This window comes from Mycteria americana, chromosome 2, assembly GCF_035582795.1.
Source record: "Mycteria americana isolate JAX WOST 10 ecotype Jacksonville Zoo and Gardens chromosome 2, USCA_MyAme_1.0, whole genome shotgun sequence".
Classification (NCBI taxonomy): domain Eukaryota; kingdom Metazoa; phylum Chordata; class Aves; order Ciconiiformes; family Ciconiidae; genus Mycteria; species Mycteria americana.
In genome coordinates, this window is record NC_134366.1 from 82,288,712 (window position 1) to 82,312,814 (window position 24,103).

Below are 24,103 nucleotides of genomic sequence, written 5' to 3' on the forward strand. Positions count from 1 at the left end.
TGTTGTGTCTGGAGACAATGCTCCGCCAGCGAACTATCAGAGGTGAAGGGGGGTCACACGGGGAGGCCGGGAGCGCGGCCCTGCGAGCCGGCCGGGGGCCTCCCCTCGCCTCCCGCCCCTGCAAACCTGCCGCCCAGAGGCGAGGGCGGGGCGGCGACCCCCGGCCGCCGAGGCCGGTCCCCCTCTGCCCGCGCTGCCCCGGGGCAGCCGGGTGCCTGCCTTCCCGGCCGAGCGAGGAGAGGGAAGAGGATGTGACCCTCGTGTCCGCCCGGGGGGACGTGGCTGCTGGACGTGCAAGGGGCCGGGGGGAGGCGGGGGACTCCTCCGTTCCCCCAGCTTACACCTACATTTTTATTTTTCCTAACTACACTTACATCCATCCGTCTGCGTGCGCGACCAGAGCTGGCCGCGGAGCCGTGTCCCACCACCTACCCACCCACCCCGGCGTGTGCGTGCCCGAGTAGCGGCTCTGTTTCCCCCTCTCAGCCCCCCCTTGCTTTTACCCTTCAGGCTGACGCTGCGAGCAGGAGGTGTATTTTTAGATGGCGCTGGCGGTTTTGCTCCGCGACCCCGAGGAAACCCCCGTCGCTTTGTCTCGCCGGCCTTCCGCGCCGGGGCCGGGGAGGAGGGCGGCGGGCGGGCCGGCTGCGCCGCCGGCGGGCCTTGGGGCAAGGCCGACCCCCGCCCCGGCCCTCTCGCCACAGCGGTGGGGCCACCCCACCGCAGGCGTCCGTGGCTGCTTGCTCCCTGCGGGGATTTTGCAGTTCACGAGTGGCCGGTGGTCCCGAGCGCCCCTGAAAGGCCTCAGGAGAGGGAAAAATAATTAAAAAAAAAAAAAAAAAAGGCTTTCGTGGCAGTTTTACCGTTGGCAAGACAGGCTCCGGGGGAAGGGCTGCGGCCCGCACGGCGGAGGCGAGGGGCTGAGTTACGGCTGCGAGATGCGGGGCGGCGGCGCTGACAGGCGGCGGGCGCAGGGGAGCGCGCCCGGCCTTCGCGGCTCGTAACTCCCGGCCCCGCGGTGCAGGGAGCCGCAGGCAGGGCAGGGCCAGGCCGGCTCTCCCGAGCGGGCCCCAGCCCTCCGCAACCCGCTGGCCAGGAGCCGGGCCCGCTCCCCTCTCCCTGCCCGCCCGACCGCCCGGGAGCCCGCACCACCCAGCCCTGCCATTACTATCCCGCTTCTCCCCGTAGTCGCGGCGCAGGGTAGCCCTCTCGGCTTCCCACGACGCGGTGGGACGGGCTGCCCGGGCGAGGAGCCCCCCCGGCAGGCTCCCGGGTCGGCGCTCCCCTCCCCGGCCCCTGGCAGGCAGTACGGCCGCACGCTGGCCCCGGCGAGCTACCGGCCTTCCCGGGCCCATGCTGCCGCTCCGCCGGCGGCAGAGCCGGGCTGAGCCTTTCTTGGGCGTGCCGGCCAGCGAAAGCAAAACCCACCTTGCCCTTTGGTTCGCTGCGGCCGGTGCGACGCTTGGGAAAGGGACGGGAGGCTGGGGACACGCTCGGTTATTGACTACCGGAGCTGCCCTTTAAATTAACGAAGCTGTAATGACCCCCGATGAGCCGTGAGACGGGCAGAGGGGGGATGTATCTTTCCCTATCTGCACGCACAAAACGCTTGACATACACGTTAAACCGATGTACAGGACATTAGTCCGTAACTGGTGTATTAGCTACATACATAGGTATCATCTCCCGAAATTGCCGCGCGGGGTTTTTTTATTATTATTTATTTCGTTTTCAAGAAGCGATTCCGTGGTCATTGCAAAAAGGGAATTTAGACGGAATTAAAAATCGGGCAGGAAGGTGGTGGTGAGGAAACCGAAAAGCAGTTCAGAGCTTTGCCAAATTGTAAAAAGCAGCAGGGCAGTGCTGGGCCGCACGTTTTGTCCTGTCACGACCGGTAGCTTTTTTGGTTTTTTTTTGGTTTTTTTTTTTTTAACAAAAGCAGCAAAAAGACATGCAGTACAAGGGCACCGCAGAGGGACCGCTTGGTCTAGAACCCGTTTTTGCCCTCCCATCCCTTTCCCTGCTCGATCCCCAATATAGCGACCAAAAACGGAGAATAAAAATGATTCTCTTGAATGCGCCACAGTTAAAGATGCCAAAGAAAAAAAAAAAACAAACTCTGAGGTCGAAGGAAAACTGGCAGCTTATGTAAAGGTTCCCAGCGCTCTGCAGAGATGTGTGAACTAATATTCAGATGTACCAGCAAGCCTCCCAGTGAATCACTGTAAGCAAAAAATAGTTCCCAGCAATACAAAAATACCTTCTCATAGAAGTGCTTTAATACTTTTCTTTCTTTTTTTTTTACTACGTGCGCCACCAAAGATCCGCCACCAGCAGCCTGTCCCGCTTGTCCGAGGCGCTGCGAAGGGGGCAGCCCTCGGTGCGGGGGGCAAGCGGAGCTCGCCGCCTCCCCTCCGCCACCCGCCGCGGCCCCGGGGCGGGGGGCCGCCGCTGGGCACGGGGGGAGCCCCTCGGCCGTGGGTCTGGGCGGCGGCGGCCCGCAGAGCACAGCCGCAGCCCTGCGCCCACGCGCGGGTGGGTGCCCGCGGCACTGGGGCCGGCCGCGTACTGCCGGGGCTGCGTAGTGGACTCCGGACCCACGCGGTGCGAACACTGCGGGGAAGCGCAGCTAATGCAAAGGACACGCATCCACGGGGAGGGGGTTTATTGTTATTTTACTAAAAAAAAAAGGCGCAGCCGCGGAGTCGTACCCGTTCGGAGGGAGAATACCCCGGGAGACTTCGTGTAAATACACTCACGCGTGGAGGTGTACACGCGCGGGGGGGTGAGTGGCAATGTGTGCGTGACGCTGCCCGCCTCCAGACCGCCCCACGGACGGGGCGTCCGCGCCCCGCTCGGCGTTGGTTTGTGCCGGGGGAGCCCCGGCGCGCCGCGGAGACTGTGCGTGGGGGCTGGAGAGCCTCACACGCGTGGGGCGCTGCTGGTAGCGAGTGCAACGGGGACACCTCTCCCTCAGCCGACAGGTCCCGCCGCTCCCTCTCCTCTCCACCCTGCGAGGGCGCGTACTCCGTGCACCTGTAGCAAGGGAGCCCAAGCAGCGGCCGGGCTCCCGCGTTTCCCGTGTGCTGGGGTGGCCGCGCTCCTCCTCGCTCCCGCGGGGACAGCCCTGAGGAAGCGGCTGCTCCGGCTGCCCGGGCGCGCACAGCTCCGCGCCCCTCCGCGCCCGGGGCCGCGGCCACCGCCGGCTCGGACATTTTCCAGTGCACCTCTGGCAAGCGCCGGCCCTTTCACTCCTGGCGCACAAAGAGCCCTCTCTCTCCGGCAGCCCGGCTCCTCGCAGCCTGCTCCCGAGCCCCGTCCCGTCCCCCCGCACCATTTCCATCACGAAGCCGCTCCCGGGCGCAGCCGGAGCCGCTGCCCCCAGCTCCGCGCTCAGCCCCCGCCACCGCGTCGCCTCCCTTTTAACAGCGGTGTCGTCCCCCCCCCCCCCCCCCCCCCAAAGTAAAAAAGCAAGAGGAGCACTCGGAGAAGGTGTATCTACAGTGTATCTCCCCCCGGTGTATCCCCCCCCGTGTATCTCGCCCTTCTCTCATTTCGAGGCATAAAGCTAAAACGACGGGAGTAGTTGGTGGGTGGAAGATCCTAAACCAACGGGAAATGCATGGGCTCGACGACCTCTGGGTAACCCGGGTACCTTGGCACGAAAAGTGCAAAAATATTTACTCACCTTGAAGTTTCTATTTTTTTCTTAAGCTTTTTTATTTATTTTGTTTTTATTTCTTAAGTCATCTTTTGAGATGGTTGAAGCTCCTGTCCGAGGTCTAATTATAGTAAGCGGGAAGAGGATGGAAGGGGAATGGGTTGATTCTGGGGGGGACAGGACGAAAAACAAAACGCCCTAAACCCCCGGATCAGGAAGGCGCTGGACAAAAAGGCTTTCTGGGACTCACGCACACTCTGAAATGAAGATCTGAAAAACGCTTACAAGCCCCCTCTGACTGGTTTGAAAGCGATTCCAGCAATTAGGAATTAATTCGGCATGGTCAAAAGGCAATTTCACTGCAAGTTATATCAAGTTATCCAAACTTTTACAGAGTTCAAGTGGTGGAAGTGGGCTGCTGGGGTGGAGGTAAGGCTGCAGGAAAGAAAAACAAGGAGTGTCCAGGAAAGGCAGAAGAGGGGAAGCCGTGGAGCAAGGGCCGGAGGGATGGTGAGCCCACGTTAGCACCAGAGGTTTGCTGCTGTTGTTGCTGGAGGAGAGAGGAGGCTGGGGACAGGGGACGTGTTTGGTTTTCAAATGGGAGAAAGTACTGAAAATGTGCTGGAGGTCCTAGGTAATAGAAAGATAAGTTTTAATTAAAAAAAAGGAAATCAGTGGGCTTGCTGGCCAATCAGTACTTTGGGTACAGTATTGGAGTGTGGGGGGGGAACGACTGTGTCTGTGACCCCTCCCCAGTTAATGGCAGGAGTCAGAGTTAGCCCAGGCAGGGCTGACACTGGGATGATGTGTGGGGCAAGAGGCACTGGGAGGGTGTGGAGGGTAGAGAGGGGGATAAAACCGGGCTTTCACACACAGGCAGGCCAGCAATAAAACCATCATGGGGAGGGGCAGCCACCCACCCTGGCCCCGGCAGCTCAGGGTGGTGCAGGCCATGGGGTGCGCCCCCGGCACGGGTCCTGCGGCACCCACCAGGGCTCAGGCATTGGGGTTGTTCTTCATGAGCTCCACGTCGGCGTCCACCATCTCCCTCACCAGCTCCTGTGAGGAGGGAGAGAGGCAGATGAGGACTCCAGCGCAGGGGACGAACAAGCAGCACGTTGGGAGCGTCCCGGAGCACGACGAGCCCCCCACCCCCCCGCAGCAGGACAAGGAGGGGACGGGGCTTTGCTGAGCTCTTCCCGTAGCGGCCCTGGCCCCGGCCCCGGCTCTGTCACGGGAGCAGCGGGACTCCCTGGAAACTGGCTTGTTCAAGTCACGGCCTGCGTCTCCCTGCTGGCACCCCTGTGCAAGCGCCTGCTCTTTTCCAAGATGTTGATGCCTGCCGGGCCCTTTCTAGGGCGGGTTGGCAGAGTCACTGGGGATGCCCCGTGCTGCCACGGTGGCTGCTGTCTTCAAAGCAAGAGCAGCAGACCAGGCGGGTCACCGAAAATGGGATTTCTCAGTGTGCCCGAGTCATCCCATGGAAAGCTCCCCCCCTCCCTTCCCCTCCCCTGGATTGCTTTTAGAGGACACGAACACCCGGCAGGTACAAAGCACGCCGGAAAGGCTACTCACATCAAACGTGACTCTTGGCTTCCAGTTCAGCTTTTGTCTGGCTTTGGTACAGTCCCCTTGCAGAAAATCCTGCGGAAAAGAAGAGAGAGGTGCTATGAGAAGCGTCCACCTTCCCCACCCCGATGGCCTCCCCGTTGCTCATGCTTCCCCATGAGCTGAGCGTGGCTGGAAGCTGCTGTCGGACTCTTCCGAGGACAAAATATTTCTCTTTAAGATGCAATTTTAGTGGAAGCTCATATGCCTATAAATCACCAGGAGGCAGCATCCTTTCACCAGGCTATTTTAGCCCAAAAGAGTTATTGTTTTCTTGTGTGTGTGGGGTTTGAACTCCAGTCTTAACGGCTGTATAATGGTGAACATTTTATAAGAAGTTGTCATATGTCTTAGTCATGCTATTGAATGAGCTGTTTCAAATTCTTTTTCCCCCCATTTGTTTAAATAATGTAAGTCATAGAGCAAACATGACAACTATTCTCTTTCAAATAAAAATGTGATCACAGACATATGATGCTGAAAGACTGTTATGAATATGGGTAACCACATGCAACAGTAGTAAACATCCAGCTTTTGAACGCCTACATCTTTTTTTCTGTAGTATTTTGAGCATCCACATGGAAAGAAAAGTCTTAATATCTCATAAAGGAAAAGAAATTATCTTGAAACCATTACAGAAACCAAGACTTTGGTCGTATTCACCTTACTGTTCAAGTATTCTTAAAAGTGCTACCACACCAAAACAATCCCACATCAAAAATAATGTAACATAATTAAACAAAGAAAAAAGCTCCTTTGACTGCATTTCTCATTGAATGAAACTGACTGCATCTTCCTTTAAAATTCGAATACTGTGTTTAAATAGTTAGCTTTTTCCAACTGTATGTGTTGATTTAATAAAATATATCATCCCTCCTCACAAGCTTCATTTCTCTGTAGCAGTAAATACTAAAATTATATCTGTCTAGGTTTAAAGAAAACCAAACAAAACCAACTTTGTTACAGAACAACCAGGCTGAGGCTGAATTCTGCTCTTGCATTTGACTTTATGGTGGTAACACAGCAGGCTTTCCAGAAAAACGCGTGGACTGCCTTTCTTCTCCCTCTTCCACTCTCTGGCCAGCGGTGGAGCTAACGAGCATTTTCTGGCTGTAGGTTTTTTTAACTGTACTGCCCGCACGCTACATTTTTCAGATGCTGTCTTCTGTGCATGTGTGGTTCAGGTCATGTTAACTTCCAAAATCACCTCATCCTGTGCAGTAAAATGTAGGAAATTCTTCTTCATAATGGTGCTCCAGAAAGCTAGGCAGCTCGCTTCCAGGAGGAGAGGAAATCCACCAAAGGAAATACTGCACTGAAGAAGGGGATGTGGAACAAACACGTCTGCCGAGATTATTCCAGGCAGCATTTTTACTAGTTCAGTCTTTAGGCTAAAAACTTTTCAGCCTGCCTTCAGAAAAGAGTAAACAGACGGATCAGAACAAAGTGATATGAAAATAAAAAATGCCGTGATTTCCTTAAATTAGACTAAATGATTTCCTACTGCAGCCTTATAATGGGTTTTTAGAAACTGCAGCAGACATTTGAGGCTAAGTCATGCAAAACCGCATCAACTTGAGGGATCCCCTGGAGGGTCCTGTGAATATGGATTGCAAGATCTGGTTTGAAATGGGAAAGATGCCCACTAACTTTGATAAAATTTGGATCAAATCCTAATGTGCTCGTGGAGGTATGCCTTTTATCTGGAGTTCAGTTTAATTTGCATTATATACGTGTGTATATATGTGCCTGGAAACAAGGAAATCCTTCTTAAAACAATAATTTCAGTATAAAAACAATTGCCTTTTATTCAGTCCTAATTCAGACCGTTAGCTAGAAGTGAAGTGTTTTAATACCACACCTAGTTTTAAGTCATAAAACCCATATCATAAAACTTAGAGTTTCATTTTTATAAATGCTGTGTAAGTTATAGTTTTACATCCACAATCTTTATATCGAAAACATCCTTTGAAACTGAGCCTTATCTAGGATACTGGCTTCCCATTTAAAAAAAATGGACTGGGAAGAACAGAATGAATTGCCATCGCCTGCTGTACATAGCTGCATTCTGCTTTTGAACAGCTTGGGAGCAGTCTTTTAACTTTCTTGGACAAATGCTTTTTGTTAAAACAGTTTATCTAAAAAAATACTTTACCTAATTCCAGCCCTTCATTCAAAAACATAAACACTCAGCTGCTGGATAGGCCAAAATAAGGTTGGGGGGAGGTTGCAAATCAGTAAGTTAAGTTATTTGCAGTGCTGGATTATACATAGAGGTAACACAAACAACTAGTGTATTAAATCCATTTTAGTATTAAAAAAAAAAAAGTATTTTTCCTTGAAAAGTTCACATGCTTTAACGATGCAGTAAAGGTATTATGGCATAATCTGTGAGAAAAAAGAGAGAAAAAAGAAGATTTAATATATATGATAATACAAATTCCCCAGCTGACATAGGTTAGATTGTCATAAAATCATAAAAAAAGATTTTAAATGGCTCTGCTGAAGAAGTTTGTGTACTTTTGAGAAACACTACTTTGTAGATGTATTTACTTGAAAATAGCATTATGGACAAAAAGTCTCCTAGGCACTTTTTAAAAGGTTCTCTTACAGAAGTTACTAGGTACAGAGATCAAATGAAACCATAATATTAACACCATATTACATCTAAATCCAAGGTTTGATTGTATTCTTATTAGTCAAAGTTTCAACACTGAATGGAAATAATGACTGGAACAAAGCTATTCCTGATTAAAGGATTGTATTGCAGTCATGTTTCCTGTATTTTTCTACAAGTAGCTCATAATATGAAAACAATAAGGTAATTACAATAAAATAAGAATATTAAAAAAAGCTTCTCTTGGAACAGAATGACTGCTTGTTTGTAATATTCAAGTCTTTCACTGAAACCAGAGATGCCTCTGTCAGGCTTCCAAAAGGAAAAAATCCACAAAAAAACCCCAACCCAAAAAAGCCTCTGGCATGCCGATCATTAAAGTGTATCGATTTTTCAGTGTCAGGGCTTCACCCTCTGGAGGTACAACCAGATCAGAAAGCAAAGAAAGAAGAGGTGAGGTTCCACCAGAGAAAACCTGGATTTTTTTGGGGGGTGTTCTTGAGAAACAGCTGCTGCTGCTGAATGTAAACTGCCCAGTATTCCTATTCCTGATGGAAAGGCACCTGATGAAATGAGACCACTTCATGTTTCGTGTTCCTGTAGGATAACTTTTCCTGTGGTGTTGTGCTTTACATACTCACAGGAAAACAAAGCCCTTTGACTCCATGAAAACCCTGAGGATTTAGATACTGAGCTGAGAGTCTGCAAGCCTGAAAACACTGGTTAAGGCTTTCTGTTGTTTTTACAGTACTCAGATCATGAACATAAAACTAGGTCTTTGCTGTTAGTTATCCATTTTGGGAGGAACAAGCCCTTATTTTCCATGCAAATACACTTAACATAAGTGAATGACAAGTTTCACCTGCGAGCTAAGAGTCGGAAACAACATCCGGGTAAGTACTTAAAGGGAAGGAAGATGGAAAAGACAGGAGTCAAATTCTCTGTTGCCACTTAATATGACAGTAAACTCTCCTACGGCTTTATATGCACCTCACTGTTGTATGACTGCCTCTCAGAGAAAAGAATGACTTTATCTGATGGGAGTTTTTCTGTTTTACCTTTTCTGCAAATGAGGCTGCGTAACTGTGTAGAAAATATCCCATTATTACTAAATCTGGTTTTATGATTATTCAGTTTTATTGTCCAAATGCATACACACAAATACATACAGATAAGCAGAGAGAAATTTGTTATGGAAAGCGGTAAGGCATTTTTAAATTTGGTTTTCAAACCAGAGACAAAAATGTAAAATATTTTAATGTAAATATCACATTTCCCAAGCTCTTGTTCTGAGTGTCATCACGACTCCTATTTTGACTCGCGCAGTGATTGATCTGGTTTCACTGTGCAATGTATCACTGTCTCATTCAATTAACTTTAACTGAAAATGTAAAGCCTCAAGACAATGTGAGAAAAAGGAGATAGTGTGGCCTGAAAGAAGGCCAAGGCTTCCTTTATTACTACAGCTCAGCTGATTCCCTTTAAAATGTGCCTTCACTGAAGCCAGCACCGAGTGCCAGCTTTTGCTTTCTCTTATACCAGAATAAAACTGAGATCAAGTCCTCAGTAAAACACCTGCGATGGAATTCTGCCCAGCTCTGCTCGCTGCAGCAGAGACAAGGCTTTACCTCGAAAAATAAACAGACTTGATCTAAGCACACAACAGTTTTACTGCATCTGAAAAGCGGCCAGGGTTACGTTCACAGTCAGCACGACCGCTTGGAAGATGATTTGTTACATCAGAGCTCCCATAAGCAAAGAGCACAGACCCAGCTTGGTGGAGGCTCTGGCTTGCGTGTTTGGTCTTGCACTCTTTTGCTTGAGAAGTTTTGTCAGGAAGGATTTCAAGAGTCTAGGGGCCCAAGTTTCCTGCAAACCTTGCTTGTGTTTTATTTTCCTTATTTCCTTCTTAAAACCATCGTCTTTCAGCTCTAACTCATCCCATTAAAAGAAAAATTAATAAACATAGTTACTTATTTAGACAACATTAGCTTGCAGTTTTGCGTTTTCACCGTTATCATAGAATCATAGAATAGTTTGGGTTGGAAGGGACCTTTACAGGTCACCTAGTCCAACCCTCCTGCAAGAGCAGGGACACCTTTAACTAGATCAGGTTGCTCAGAGCCCCATTCTACCTGACCTTGAATGTTTCCAGGCATTGGGCATCTACCACTTCTCTGGGCAACCTGTTCCAGTGTTTCACCACCCTCACTGTAAAAAATGTCTTCCTTATATCTAGTCTGAATCTACCCAATCTACCATCCTTTAGTTCAAAACCACTATCCTTGTCCTATCACAACAGGCCCTGCTAAAAAGTTGTATCTCAGTAATGTATATATCAAAGTTTATTTTATCTACCCTTTTGTGCACTTTTTGGAGCATTTTTCATAGCAATTTTTAATGAGGGTTCACGTAGCACATCTCAGTAGTAACATCAGTCCCACAGTATATATATGGGTATCTGCTGCAGCTCATTGCTTGGAGAACAGCCTTGTTGAAGTGTTTGTTGCAAATAGTCAGGAAACTGCATGCATTGCTCACTAGGCAGTTCTTCCACCATCACCCTTATCCTCCATTCCCTAGTGTTCTCCCACACTTGCCACCAGGCCCGGGGACGTCGTGCCTTAACCCAGATGCAGCACTGGAGAGCAATTTCTGGGCCTTCAGCTGAGCTATTCCCTGTGCACTCCATTAAGAAAAGTAGTAAGATCTCACTGAATCAGAGCTGTAAAGCCTGTAAACATGCATCTTGCTCGTGCAAAATTCAATGCACAGTTCAGCTAAGCTTGGATCAAACCCCAGAAGGAGCCACAGTAAATAAGCACTGCGTCTGCCGTGCACTGCTCTGTAAGTGCAAGGCAGAGAGCACTGGCTTGATTTCTTTGCAAAGGGTAGTGTTTGTTATAATATCTATAGTAACAGGGGAAAAACCCAGTATGATTATAAAGCAAGAGAATCCTATCTCCACAGTAAATATGAGGAGACTGAAGATATATCAATGAGCAAAGCCCAAGCCTAACAAGGAACACAGTAAACATCCTCAGGAATTTAAGATGAGCCGTAATGTGTCATTGCTCAGTTTTCCTTTTTTCTTTCCACTGTTCTTAGAAAAGCAAAGTTGTGGAGCAGTTAGGGTACCAAGGGAATAGAAGAATGCCAGTGAATTTGGTTCCTGATCTAAATTTGTTTTAATGCAGCATGAACAGACTGCTTTCCACTCTTGGGTCAGCAGTCTTTTGCAGAAAGACAGTATTGTTTGCAAAGAACCACAGGAAAAGGCAAAAGGAACCAATAGGCTGAAACTCACGTATAACTAAATGCCATTTAAAATAAGAGGCATAATGCTTTTTTCCCCTAGCATGTTTTCCTATGCAAATCCCCTCCCTATTCGGAAAGCTCCATTTTTACTAAAACCATAATGAGGGGGAAGAACGACTGGAGGAAAGGGCTGACTCTGCTCGGCGCTGAGCCCCTGCACATCTGATGGACCTCGGCGGGCTGTGAGTGCCGGGCATCTTTAGGGTAAGGTCTTATCTCGGGACTCCACTGTACTCCAGCGATAAGGCGTCAACACAAGCCGCACGGTCAATAAAACCCGAGCACAGCCTTCGCTTTTGCGCCAGGAACCAGGGGCGTTAGAACAGCGGCTTTATCTTATCGGTTTGATAATCTTTAGTTTGACCAGCTTCCAAAGGGTTAAGGCAAATGAACTCGGAGCAGCAATAAACATTAGGGCGATAATAACAGTAATGGAGCTCTTCTCCCTCCTCCTCCTCTTCCCCTCCCTCCCCTGCACTTTTTCCACTTTGCTGCTGCCTATCAGCCCAAACCGAAGCTGAAGCCAGACCTCTCTTTCAATGACAGGGGGTGATAAGAGACACGAAGAAAACAGCAAGCTGTCTGGTCTGCTCAGGAAGTCGGGGACGGGCAGTATTGTCCATCAGCGGGGCCACGCGGCGGCCGGAGGCCGGGAACAATGCTGCGCTCCGGGGAAATGGGCTCACTCAGCGCCGGCCCTGGCAGCCCCACCGACACTGCAGATAAAACGGCGAAGCAGGGGGAGCCGGCCCCGGCTGCCTCGGGAGCCTCGTCGCCGGACCCTAATCGCTTTGACGGAGGCAGTGCCCCGGTGAATCGACGCGAGGCCGCAGCCCGCGCGCGTCCCTGGGAGGAGAGCATGTGCTGACCTCCGCCATGGTGCAAGCGCCAGCGGAGCTGCAGGCGCAAGAGCCCCTTGCAGGGCTGAGCATTACTCGGATCTATTAACTTGCCAAGTGAAGCCTGAGAAAACGTCTTGGCCAGTGGTGTCCCTCGAGCCAGATAAAATTCCTCCCAGATTACAGCCTGATATCCCTGAAGCCAGTGCTGAATTTCACTTGCTTTGGATCTGGAGCTGAGCTCGCTCACTGGGAGCCGTCCTGCACGGGGATCGGCGTAGCTCTGCGCCAGGGCATCCCGCTGCAAGTCGGGCCACGGGTGCTTTTCAGGATCCCGTGCGTGAGGCAGGCTGAAGAGTGTTCCCCCCGCAGCAGCAATTTGCAAACAGCAAAATTCCCGCAGCTGGCTGCGGCGAGGCGGGCGCTTCCCCCCCTCTGAGTTTGCCCCAAGGCGCAGTTCTGCGCCCCTGGGAAGACCTGGAAGGTGTTCCCCAGCTTGGATGCAAGTGTAATTGTAACCTCAGCTCACAGCTCTGCAAAACACCAAAGAGGCTTCCGAATGGCGAGATTGTTTCTAGTTTGCAAGAACGCCTCTGCTGAAAAAACAGGGAACTTCTGGAGGAGAGGAGGAAGATTAAACCCACTCCATTTACCATGTACAGAGCATAATTATGATAGTTCAGGTATTAGCGCTGGACACATAAACACTTTCTTTCTGATATGGCATACCCAGTCATCCGAACGCACACATCCCAGCTAAAAATCTTCAGCATGTTTGCTAAAATGCAAACTAATACTTAAATGCTGTATCTTATTATGAACCAAACGAAGCTTTTCCAACTCTTCTAACAAAATAGAATTGCTCTTTGCAAATGCTGGTTAAAGGTGGTACCACTCCCATTTGCCGTCACTGCCCTGTAGCCTGGCTGCTGATAGGAAGCGATGTGTGAGCCGACCCTTGCGTGCTTCAAGCTAACCTGTGCATAAAGAAGTGTCTGAATAACCTGCATTTTGCACGACGTGGGTTAGAAGCATTTGTGCATTTTCTCTTTACAGCAGAGGTTTTGGGGAGGTTGTGTGCGAGCATGTTTCTTCAGGCTCCCTGGCCAGATGGTAGAGAGAACGCCTGTGTGTCACCTTCACATCACTAAAACCCAAGACCTTGTGAGGGACGAACCTCTTTCATATGGGTGGAGATCAGCTGCAGTATACAAAAAGAACAGGTTCCTTCTCTTTTTGCTGGTACCGCCAAGTCCTGCTTTTGTTCACTATTACATGTATTTGCTTCTTGCTTCACTGCGGCCTGTTCTCTACTCTGACAACAATTTGGGGAGGGAGAGTAAGATAATCACGCCTTCATCGTACATGGTTTTATTGCCACGCACAGTATGTATTATTTAGGCAAGGGCATGGTACCTTTTAAAATTATTATATGCAATTCTCACAATTTTTTTAATCCACTCTGATTATTTTTCTCATCGCTCCCTACTCTTCACATTTTCTGCAAACATCAGGAAATCACTCTGGGAAGCTGTTTGATTTCAGCGGGGTTTATTGTGCAGTAACGGCTGCATTTCTTACTGGAAATGGAATATGGCCCCTAGGGTTAGCTGTCTTCACTGACTGACATATCAAGATGAATAGGAAAACTGATAACCCCAGAAATCCACGCTGCAAGGCTGCTTAGTTTCTTCTCTTCTTCCACTAAAAATACTTTGTTTATAACCACTTATATTGGAAATGTTAATAGGTTTAGTTATCATTGCTAGTCAAATACCAAATGATAAGCAACAAAGCAATAAACATTAGGACAGTGATCTTGTATTCCACCTATACATATTTATCTATCTACCTTCAGAGCATTCAGCAGCAATTTAATGAATGCAGGTCTATGATTAGTGGGATATTACTGCTCCATAGGATGAATTCTTTAGCTTGTACAGGATGCATTGTTTGTGGTGATTTTACCAGCCCTATGGATATTCACATCTCTGAAAAAATCAAGGCATTTGTTATGTTAACATAACTAACATAACATAAATAATAACATAAAATGCTATTGATTTTTTTTTGAAGGGTATGCTATTATATTTGCCCTAATAAAAATGTTAATTTACTCAATGGCTGTCTTTGCCTTGTGTTCAGTGCTCATCTCACTACTCTGAAGGCTTGGCTGTGACTCAGGTTGGGCAGGAGAGATGACCCTCCCTTCCGTACCTGTTATATTGATATATGAACCTCTGTCCCCTGATGCTTGTGGTCAGATGGGGGGGGGGGGTGGGGTGGTGGAAGGACATAGCAGGGATAGATACTTCTCTCTTCCTGTCTTCCTCCCCGCTATGGATTAACTAGTACAAAAGAGTTAGCATGGAGGTTGGTTATTCATTTCTCATTGTTTGAAAAACAGTTGTAAAATACTCCCTCCCTGTCGTACGGGGGATGAAGAAGGGAGCTGCCACTTCTCTGGACAAAGCAGTTACGTACTGCCTTTACTGCTGGCTGGTTTTTTAGAAGCAGCCTCCCTCTACACGGTCATAAACCTGACCTAATTTATGGGATGCATCACCTTCCCCCCCACCCCTCACTGCATTTCAATTTCTCACTAAAACCCCCATCTGATTTGAAAACCCTTTTCAAGACACAATATACATAAAGAATTTAAGCTGTGAAAGGCTTAAGGGAGCTCATGAGCTAACTCTTTGTTACCCAAGGAAAAAAAAAAGATCGATTTCAAACACAGTATATGGAGGGGACTCGGGATGGGATACCATGGGGCTCCCGTCTGCAAAAGTGAAACTCTCCTTGCCTGAACACCTCTAGTTACAAAGCAAGCCATGATGCACGAAAGGGTTAAAATAAAACAAGGTAGGATAATTTCTGATTCTGAGTACGTCCCAAATGTATTCTCCAGTGTGCTTGATAGAGAAGGAAGTCCAAGCAGTGGCCTTTCACATGACATCATAAAAGCCTAATTTATCACCAGCCACCAAACATCTAGAAAATCATAACATCCTTTCAGGAAAACCATGTGCAAAATAATCAGATTTACTTTGATGAAAGCTTTAGTGCTTGAGTCCAAGTAGGACACTACAAAGAATAACCCTTTGCAGGTACTGGCATACAACAAAGCAGGTCACATTTAATGCTTCAAACTCACGCTTTATCCATTAAATGGCTTATGCATTTCCTGCCCATAAACAAATGTATTTCTATTCTGCATGTGTGTTCAACAAAGACTGCTAAGATGAAACACTGGTCACTGGTAAGTCCAGGCAAGGTAGCCAGCTGAATATTTCCTTTACAGATGAAAAGCATGCAATTGCTGCAAATAAAGGCATTGTGCTCCCCACCCCCTTGTCCCACAGTCCCTTACAAGCGTGTTAGGGGTGTGGGCTGAGTATTGCCACAGTATCTCACAGCTTTTGAAAGTATAAAGCCCTCCCAGCACACTCAGCGTCACAGCTACGCTGAACAGAGGGGTGCATTCCACCTGACAACCTCCAAAACACTTTGCAAAAGACACTCCCATCTGTCTGTCCAGGGGTCTCACTGTTCGGGCTCTTCTGCATCATCATTTTTTGGTGGCCAGTGTAACCTGACTGTCTTGATGGAAAAATACTGCTCAGCAAGCTGTATGTCTCCGTCAAAATCAATTGGTTTCACATTTGCAAATGAAATCAAACACGTCCGCTTTCTGTGTTGATTACGTAGACAAAACAGACCGCAAAGCAATTAATTAATGGCTACAAATATCAGCTACGTGGCGTTTAAGATTTTTTCTGTCTGTAGTGTAAGTTGGTTGATGTGTATTTAAAGACGCACCGATTCCAATAGCCATTCAGTTCACTGATCCTGCTGCTTAATAATCTGACCCTTAGGCTCCTGCTGGTCAATGGCCACAGGTTCTTCTGGTCTGACTGGAAAAATAACCGGATTTTCCACACCATTCTTGGTAGTTTGTTGTTGCACGTTCTCTGATCTTGGTTAATAAAAATAACTTCCTATTACATTTCCTGCACAGGAAAGCCTGGAAAAAAAATCATAGTTTTTCCTATTCTATCTTTCACTTTCTCTCACAGCAGACATCCAACTCACCACAAAATCTTCCAAGAAATCAATAGAATACAACACAACTATTTTATTTTCTTTTAAAGATCAGTATTTTGTTCTCTTGCATCCTTCCCTTTCCTTGGTATTTATTTTCTCTCACTTTCCTTGTTGTTTAAATGTTTCCCATGTTTTGGCTAATTTATTGTCCTGTAAAATCCCATTTATCTCTTTTGATCTTCCCAATTTGATGTCTCTCCCAATCTCTCTCTTTCACTCAAGCTCCTCCCATTTCTCTTTTGAGCATCATTGCCTGTTCCTCACAAACATCCTCTTAAACCTGGCCTTACTTCCCCATCTCTCCTTCACCCTCAAAATACGTCACCTCACACTGAGATTTTGTTCTCTTCTCCTCTCCTCGTTTCTGCTATAGTGATCTTCTCACTTGAATATTTTTCCATTTTTTCCTCAGGTATTCTCTATGTATCCTCACAGACTTGCTCCTTTTTCTTTTCCAGTGGTACTCCATCACATACCAGTGCCAGCTTTCTCTTCACTCAGGTTCTGAATTTTGTGTAGAATATTGCAGGGTTTGGGAGATAATTTATATTTTCACTAACACAGCAGAGGTTTGCTGACAGGGCTGAAACTATGTTGAAATAAGTTTTAAAAAAGCAAAAAGATCTCCTAAAGCTTACAGTGCCAGTTTCAGTAGGGGTAAAAAGCAGATTCATTTACTACTATTACTGTTCACAGTAGCTGCCTATAAAATTCCACAGATTTGGCAGTGCGTTCGCCATATATACTTTAAAAGCGTGCATAATATGCTCTGTTTCTTTCCAAAGCATCAGCAAATGCAAATACCGCTTCTTGAAATCTGTCCTCTCAATGACCTCCTTCTCTTAAACACTTTCAATTAAACAAGAAAGGAATTTTTGATCTGTTACCAAAAAATTCTTCATTATTTCACCCTGCAGCAGTCAAATATGAAAGAGCATTACAGAAGTAAAACAGTTACCATTTTCTAATGGTCCTGCCCCACTTACCAACCCTCGTTTAGTTCCACAATTAAAAAGCAAGCAAATTCCTCAGACATACACAGCAGTAGGCATGGGCTCGGAATAATCCAATGCTTTCACCTGTATAACATTTAAAATGCGAGATGCCTCATCCATCACTTGATTCCTTTACAAGGAAAGTGTCTCTTGAGACCATTCACACAGGAATCGCCTATTGCCAAGTTTCGATATGAAAGACAGAGCTGTTCCTCAGACAAGCAATTCTATTTTTCATTCACATTTTGGCAGGGCAGAGACGCCAGGTAAGGGTCCCATCATACTTTGCACAAACACAGAAATGGCAGCCCTTTCTCTGAAAATCTGTCAAAGTCAAGTATTACCTCCTGGAATATTCTGTTAGAATTCACCTACACTTCTCATCTCTTTTCCAGTGCAGGTCATCAATAAACCTTATGGCTTGGTTTACTTTCATGTATTCCAACGTAACGGGCAATACATATGAACACATAAAGCCATGAATGACAGAATTGTCGTGTATCTACTGAGAATCTAAAAAGCAGCCAAAGAAAGCTAGATAAACATCTTGGCCCCTTCATTCCACTTGTAACCTGAGCAAGACTTCAACTAGATGTAATACCATTTAGACAAAATAGAACTTCTTCACAGCAGCACTACAATGACTATGAAGGACCACCAGAGAAGAAGGATACAGATTTTATATAATTAAGCAATAGTAATGACATTACAATGTCAAGAAAGCACTGTCATCCCCATTTTACAAAGCTGGGAGGCAGGATGATTTAGGGACTTGACCAACACCTTGGAATGAGAGGGAGGAGCAAGAAGAGAACCCAGGCTGTATCCCACCACTTCCCTCTGATACATAGCTTACTACAGATAAAACAGCTGAAGCATTCACATCACAGTGCATCTGGCATAATTTGCCCTGATTAAGTCCTTGCCATTGATTTGTAGCGAGCAGCCCCCCAGGAGCAAACTGCTCCAAGGCTGAGTGGACACATAGCACCTTGATGCAGCAGGTGACTTATTTAACCATATATTTCTTGTCTGTCTAAAGTTTCCCTTCTATTTCTGCCCCTGGGTTTTCTTTTATAGCTTCTTTCACATAAAAATCAAATACCCTAGTAATAGTAAAAGATTATAATTGCTTGCTCAGTTTTCCCCTCCAGGCCCCTATTATTGACTTGGGAGTAACAGACCTCATGGGTTTATTGATTTGTCTTCTGTGCTGTAAAGACTTAATTTTCATCTTTTCAAAGATTTTCTCTACGTATAAAAGGCCAGAGCAAAAACTTAACATGTCAAAAAGTTGAGATTTGTGTAATCACAGGATCCCAGTACTTCCTGCTTTATGAAAACAAAACAAAACAGAAAGGATAATATGATATTAATTACAGGACTGCAAAGGCTGGTAACACAGAACAAACATTTATTTTACTTCACTGTCGTTCAGACAGGGATTCAACTCTGTCATTTGCAAGGAAGGACCCTGCAGTGCACTGATGCTGCAGCCTACAGTAGAATGCCTTCCTTTTTCCCCGATTTCATTTTCACTCCAAAAGACATCAGACTTCATCAAAACTTTTTAGAAGTGCATCATCCCATGCATTTTTTTAAAAAAAGAAATATAAAAGCATTCAAACTTATCACAAAAGCTGCTCAACACTTTATAAACTTTTGCCAAGGTATCCACAAATTAATAATTAATTCTCCACTTACTATTAGAAAAGTATCAGAAAAGACTTCACGTTCTGAAGTGTACTACTACCTGTTCAACAGTGCTACCCACAACATCTCACTGCAGTGGCGCACAACTGAAGCATGAAACAACCAAAAGCTTTCGTAACCAGAAAAACTCAAACCAAAATGATACTACAGCTTCTAAATGAGCTTTGCAATACACTAGCACATGGTATACGGCAGAACTGCTAATTTCTGTGGTCTTGAGGTTTGATTTGAAAATACAAAGACTGAAATTGTTCGCTGATATAAAAAAAAAAAAATCATATTAACCTATATAAGCTGCCTGGCAGTTTACACTAAAAAGGCCCAAATGAGCCAATTGTATCTTTTTAAACTAAAACAGTATATATTTTAACAGCATATACTGCAGTGAAGTCCTGTGAACTTACTATTCCATACAGGCAGTGAACTGAGAGAGCTCTGACTTTTCATAGCATCTTTTGGCGTTGCTTATATTTAAATAATAACAGTCAGGATCATTTTCATCAACATGAAAAAGAAGTTCAGATCTAATCAAGAGACAGCACTGTCTCCTGACACTGCCTGCTCTATGCTTGCTGGAGCACGTAGGCAGCAGCTGGCACTTCCACGGCTTGATCATTACTATTGCTCTTAAAATTACGCCTGTCACACAGGTTAGGAAAACATGAGTAATTAAACATAAACAGCGTCATAAAATAATAGTAAGAAAAAATTAATAATCATCCAAAAGAGTGTTTGGGGCACCTCCCTAAACTACCTAGGATTTCTGCCCCTTCTGCTCAGACAGTTTTCCTCTGTGTACTTTTTAATTATTTCCTTCATGAGTCCTTTAAGGCAAAGACGTTTGAGAGGCGGGAAAAAAACACGTATTAGAACTGATAGGAACAGTGATATGCAAAAAAGAGAAATGCCAATTAAGTATTCTCTGAACTACTGCAGCCTGATTCTGAATCGCTTATGGCAAAGACTTACGCCTCACTATGAAACTGCTAGTTCACGATGTCTGTATTTTATATGCAAAATTTCAGAAACTGCTTGTTCCTTGTTTGAACCATGCACTACAGCTGGCCACTGGGTGCAGTATCTCTCTTCTGGCCCATCAGCTCATTATACCAAGTTCAGTATTTAAACCATATGCAGGTCAATGCAGAAATCGTGCAGTCCTGCAGCCCCAGCCATAATGTAGATATATGCCTCCTTTTGCTTGACAGTCAAAAGCCAAATAGTCAACAACCAAACTTATTCCTAGCTCAGCTCTCTTACAAAAACAGCATAAGACAACACAGCAATAAAGACCGAGACTTTGGACCATGTTATTAACAATCCTAAGCAGGTTGTTGCAGCCTATTTTTGTGCACATGGTTACTGGAACTGAGCATGCAATTCTGGTAATTGCATACAAAAATGACCAGCTACATGAGTAACGGGACATTTGCTATCTGCAATTATTATTGTGTAGGAACTGTGTGAAATGTGTGATCCTTCATGTTAGCAGACATGCAAATATTACGTAAAAAGAGCATCATTTTCAGCTGCTTTACATCCAGAATAGTTATTCACATATCTAACCAAAAGGTGCAACCAACTCTATTTACTCCTGCTTGGTCCGTGTTTTGCATGGGCATGAATTAGACAAAGTACAATCTAGGGAAGACTCGTGCCTGTCTACATAAGAAGAAAAATAAGTGCAGCAACATACATAATGTTTAACACATTCAAATCCACATATTAAAAGTACATTTAGAGATGGTTCTTGTTCTCATCGGGTAATTTTTGCTCAGGTGTGTGCCTTAAAGTTATGTATTTTCATACAAACTTCAGCACCTCTCTGAAATAAAGCTCTTCTTCCCACAAATCTAAGTGCTTCACTTCCTATATTCAAGATCGAAATTGTTTAGCTTACAGCGTCAGAGGTGTTAACCGGTGTACTAGAAGTATGCCAGCAATTCAATACACCTGCTCAAGCTATCTAACAGAATACTTTGGTGGGGAATTCCCCTTTCTGGGGAGGAGGGACTTGCACGTTCTCATGCAAACTCCCACTGAAATCAACAGGAGCCTGGCCAAGCCGTGACTGAGTGGGCTAAATACAGCCAAGTTTTGTAATGTTCATCATGACTCTGGTAGCATCCCACCAGGCTAAACTCACAAATTTGACAGTAGGAAGAAATGAACTGTCTGCATCTGCCATTATTCCTGCTCTTGATATATCTCCTTGATTTAGTCCTCTTTCCACTAGCTTGACATAAAGACCACTAAACTCAACAGCAGGTTCTGTCCTTGACTTCAGGGTTTGGTTTAAGCTCTTTTTTCTCAGCATCAACAGATAACATAGGATGTGTACCCAGCTTGGTTCCTCCTTGGACCAAGCATCCTTGGACATTCTCAGTATCTCCAATTCATGATCCCTTTTATCTTCCCTTTGATGTTTTTCTACTACACTTTTTTCCTTTTTCACCATTACCTTCCTCCCCATCTCCTTAAAGGCTCCACCTCTTGTCTTCGTATTCCCCAGCTCAGTGCAATCCCCATCTTCTGCTTTCCTAAGGCTTTTCTACCTTTCACATGGATGAATATATATACTTCAATCTTTGGTCACATCTCTGGAGAGGGTGTTCAGTTAAGTTGGCTCCCTCCACTAATCAGCTTTCCAGCAGAGTTTGCTTGCCAAGACTGGGGCAAATTATACTCAGATTCATTAATTAAGATATAATAAACCCCATTTACTATTTACCAATGTGCCATATGTGGGGAAAAAAAAATTATATGAAACCAGGAGACCCTCTGGCTCATTTTTGGACCCAAAGTCTTTCTGGGAAGGTCACAAATCTCCAAGATATCTCTGCACATTAAGTTTTGCACTTGGATTTCTAATTTAGCTGAAAGATGTGTAAAAACACATGCAGTCAGACAGCTCCTTGGCTATACATCTAAAGAAGCTCAAAGCATAAGTTATTACTTCCAAAGTCAATTGTAACTTGTGCTCACTAAATTGGCTCTAGATCCACCCTTTTCAGACAGTAGTATAGGAATAATTTATTCTTTTGGTGAAAAACACCCATTTTAGCTAAACCACACCCCCAGCTGGGAGTCTCACCAGCAGAAGTGCCAAAGGCAGAGGGATTCAGAGGCGCAAAGGGCTACTGGAGGCCAGCGGAACAGGGGTGAATAAAGCACAGCATGTAATAGTGTCTGTCAGCATGCTGAAACGTATAACCTCTCCCTAACATAGGGGGTCCGCAACACAAATCCGAGAGGAAAATTTGTTCCTGTGGTTCAATCATCACGTTAGACGAAGAGGTTTCCTCGCTTTTAACATCCGTGCAATTTATACCAGAAGCCTTACAGATAGTGGTGAAACCATTGCAGCTTTCTGGGGACCTAATGTTCTGATCTACGCCCTCAGTGTGTCTCTTGTTTTCTCCCATCAAGAAAACGCTGTACGTAAATATGGCACGAGGGGTTTGAAAGCTGTAATTTTAGACATCTAACCCAGATGCCAAGTTAAGAGCCTAACCAACACAGAGATACAAAATCTACATAAACTAGGAGCTTTTCTCTCACTAATTACACTGGAAACCTGAGTTAAATGACAGATGAATTCAGCCCCTTCCAAAGGCAGCAGTGACTTGAAGCGATTTGCTCCACCAGAGAGTTAACTTCCCCCTGAGAGATTGCTTCACTAGCTATCTACAGAAACACTGACTTACATACCTTGCAAAGGCTTTTCTTTCCCCAGGTGAACTCCTGCATCACCAGCTATCCAACAGGAACCTCCTCATATGAGATTTTTAATAGCAGCAGCTGCTGAAGGAAAGGGAATTGCAGAAACACACTTGTTGCCAAACTGTGCATTTAAATGGCAGGAGGAGAAACAGATGGGGAAATCACTCTTCAAACAGTGTTTACTAGCACAATCAGCACCTGAGGCAGCACTTATTCAGGTGCTGAAATTACAGAGGTAAGTTTTATGGTGAGAAATCTATTCCTCATATGACAGCTATATTTCTCATCATGGATCATAAAAAGCAGATGATCCATCAGATAACTACTTGATTGTAATGTGCATCACAATAAAACCGTCAACTTTCTGCTTTGTTTTACGACCCTGGTTACATCTGGAATGCTTTCAAGAAGGATGCTGATGTTCGCTTTGGGTACAGACTGACTCAGGGCACTTCTGGATTGCTACTTATGTGGTAGTAGATAATAAGAATAACTGGAAACGATAGCAGAATCACCTCCAATTTTGCTACCAGGAAGATCACTATATTACTACCAATATAACTTTATTGAATCTTTTTCTTGGACTGGACCATAAAGAGGATTCTTAATTGCTTAACACCTTTCTCTTCCTTTTCAGTCAAACAACCTATTCCTTCAGTCCTCTATTTCCTCTTACGTTACAGAACTTTTCCACAACTACTAATTCAATAATAGTAATGACAGTAATAAAACAAGTATTTGTAGTAACTCACATAGTTCCATATTTTTATAATAACAACAGTAATTTCCTATCTTTACATAGTATTTGTTGTCAGGTCATTTCTAATTCTTGTCCTCTTAGAGGTAGACAAAGAGGTGAAACTACTTTTCCAAGGTTGCAGAGCAAGCCTCAAGTAAAATTCCTGATTTATCTAAGAGTATATAGTGGAAATGCGAGCTTTGCTGTAATTCAACACCCCAAAGAGACATGTTAGCAAAAGGAATTTTTAAAAAGACTTAAAGATCTGCTCTTGAAGATTGTTATGATCTCAGCAGAGCACTAAAATTGGAAAAAAGCTGTCCTTACCGATGTGCAGTCTGCCTCTCTGCTTGGCAAGGTTACAACCTCATTAAACAAAACAAAACAAACTAACCCTCTGGTCTTGCACAACTCTGCCAGGAGGGCTTGCAAGTTCTCTGGACAATTGAGGTTGCTCTTAAATTGTAGGGTTGATCCATCATATGTTGAAATCAACAACACTGAAAGATAGCTCAATATTCAAAGTAGTTCTACATGGAGGAACAGCATTTCTGTAACCAGCCAGGACATTGAGTCACTTCATTCTTGACCTTAACCAAATGGGTTAAAGCAATATATACTTCATATTGCCCTGCAAAAGCTCAGCTGTGCTTGGTATTAGCGAAGACTTCCATTCATTCCAAGTACCAGACTTCAGCCATTTTTTTTCTGACTGCATGATAAAATTCAGATGTTTTAAAAAGATCCTTCTTCCCTACATGTGCCCACAGCAGCAGCAGGGTT

The 24,103-nt window shown here is 45.5% G+C and overlaps 1 protein-coding gene across 1 annotated transcript in view; it reads right to left on the reverse strand.

The window, feature by feature from the left end:
• Nucleotides 1–3,702: 3,702 nt before the first annotated feature.
• Nucleotides 3,703–24,103, reverse strand: part of GMDS (GDP-mannose 4,6-dehydratase) — a 430,384-nt gene continuing 409,983 nt past the window's right edge. The window contains exons 10-11 of the mRNA XM_075493943.1: nucleotides 5,237–5,305; nucleotides 3,703–4,720 (exon numbers count right to left, since the gene is read on the reverse strand). Coding sequence (XP_075350058.1) covers nucleotides 4,658–4,720; nucleotides 5,237–5,305 — 132 coding nt within the window. The 3' untranslated portion in view covers nucleotides 3,703–4,657. The remainder of the gene's footprint in view (nucleotides 4,721–5,236; nucleotides 5,306–24,103) is intronic.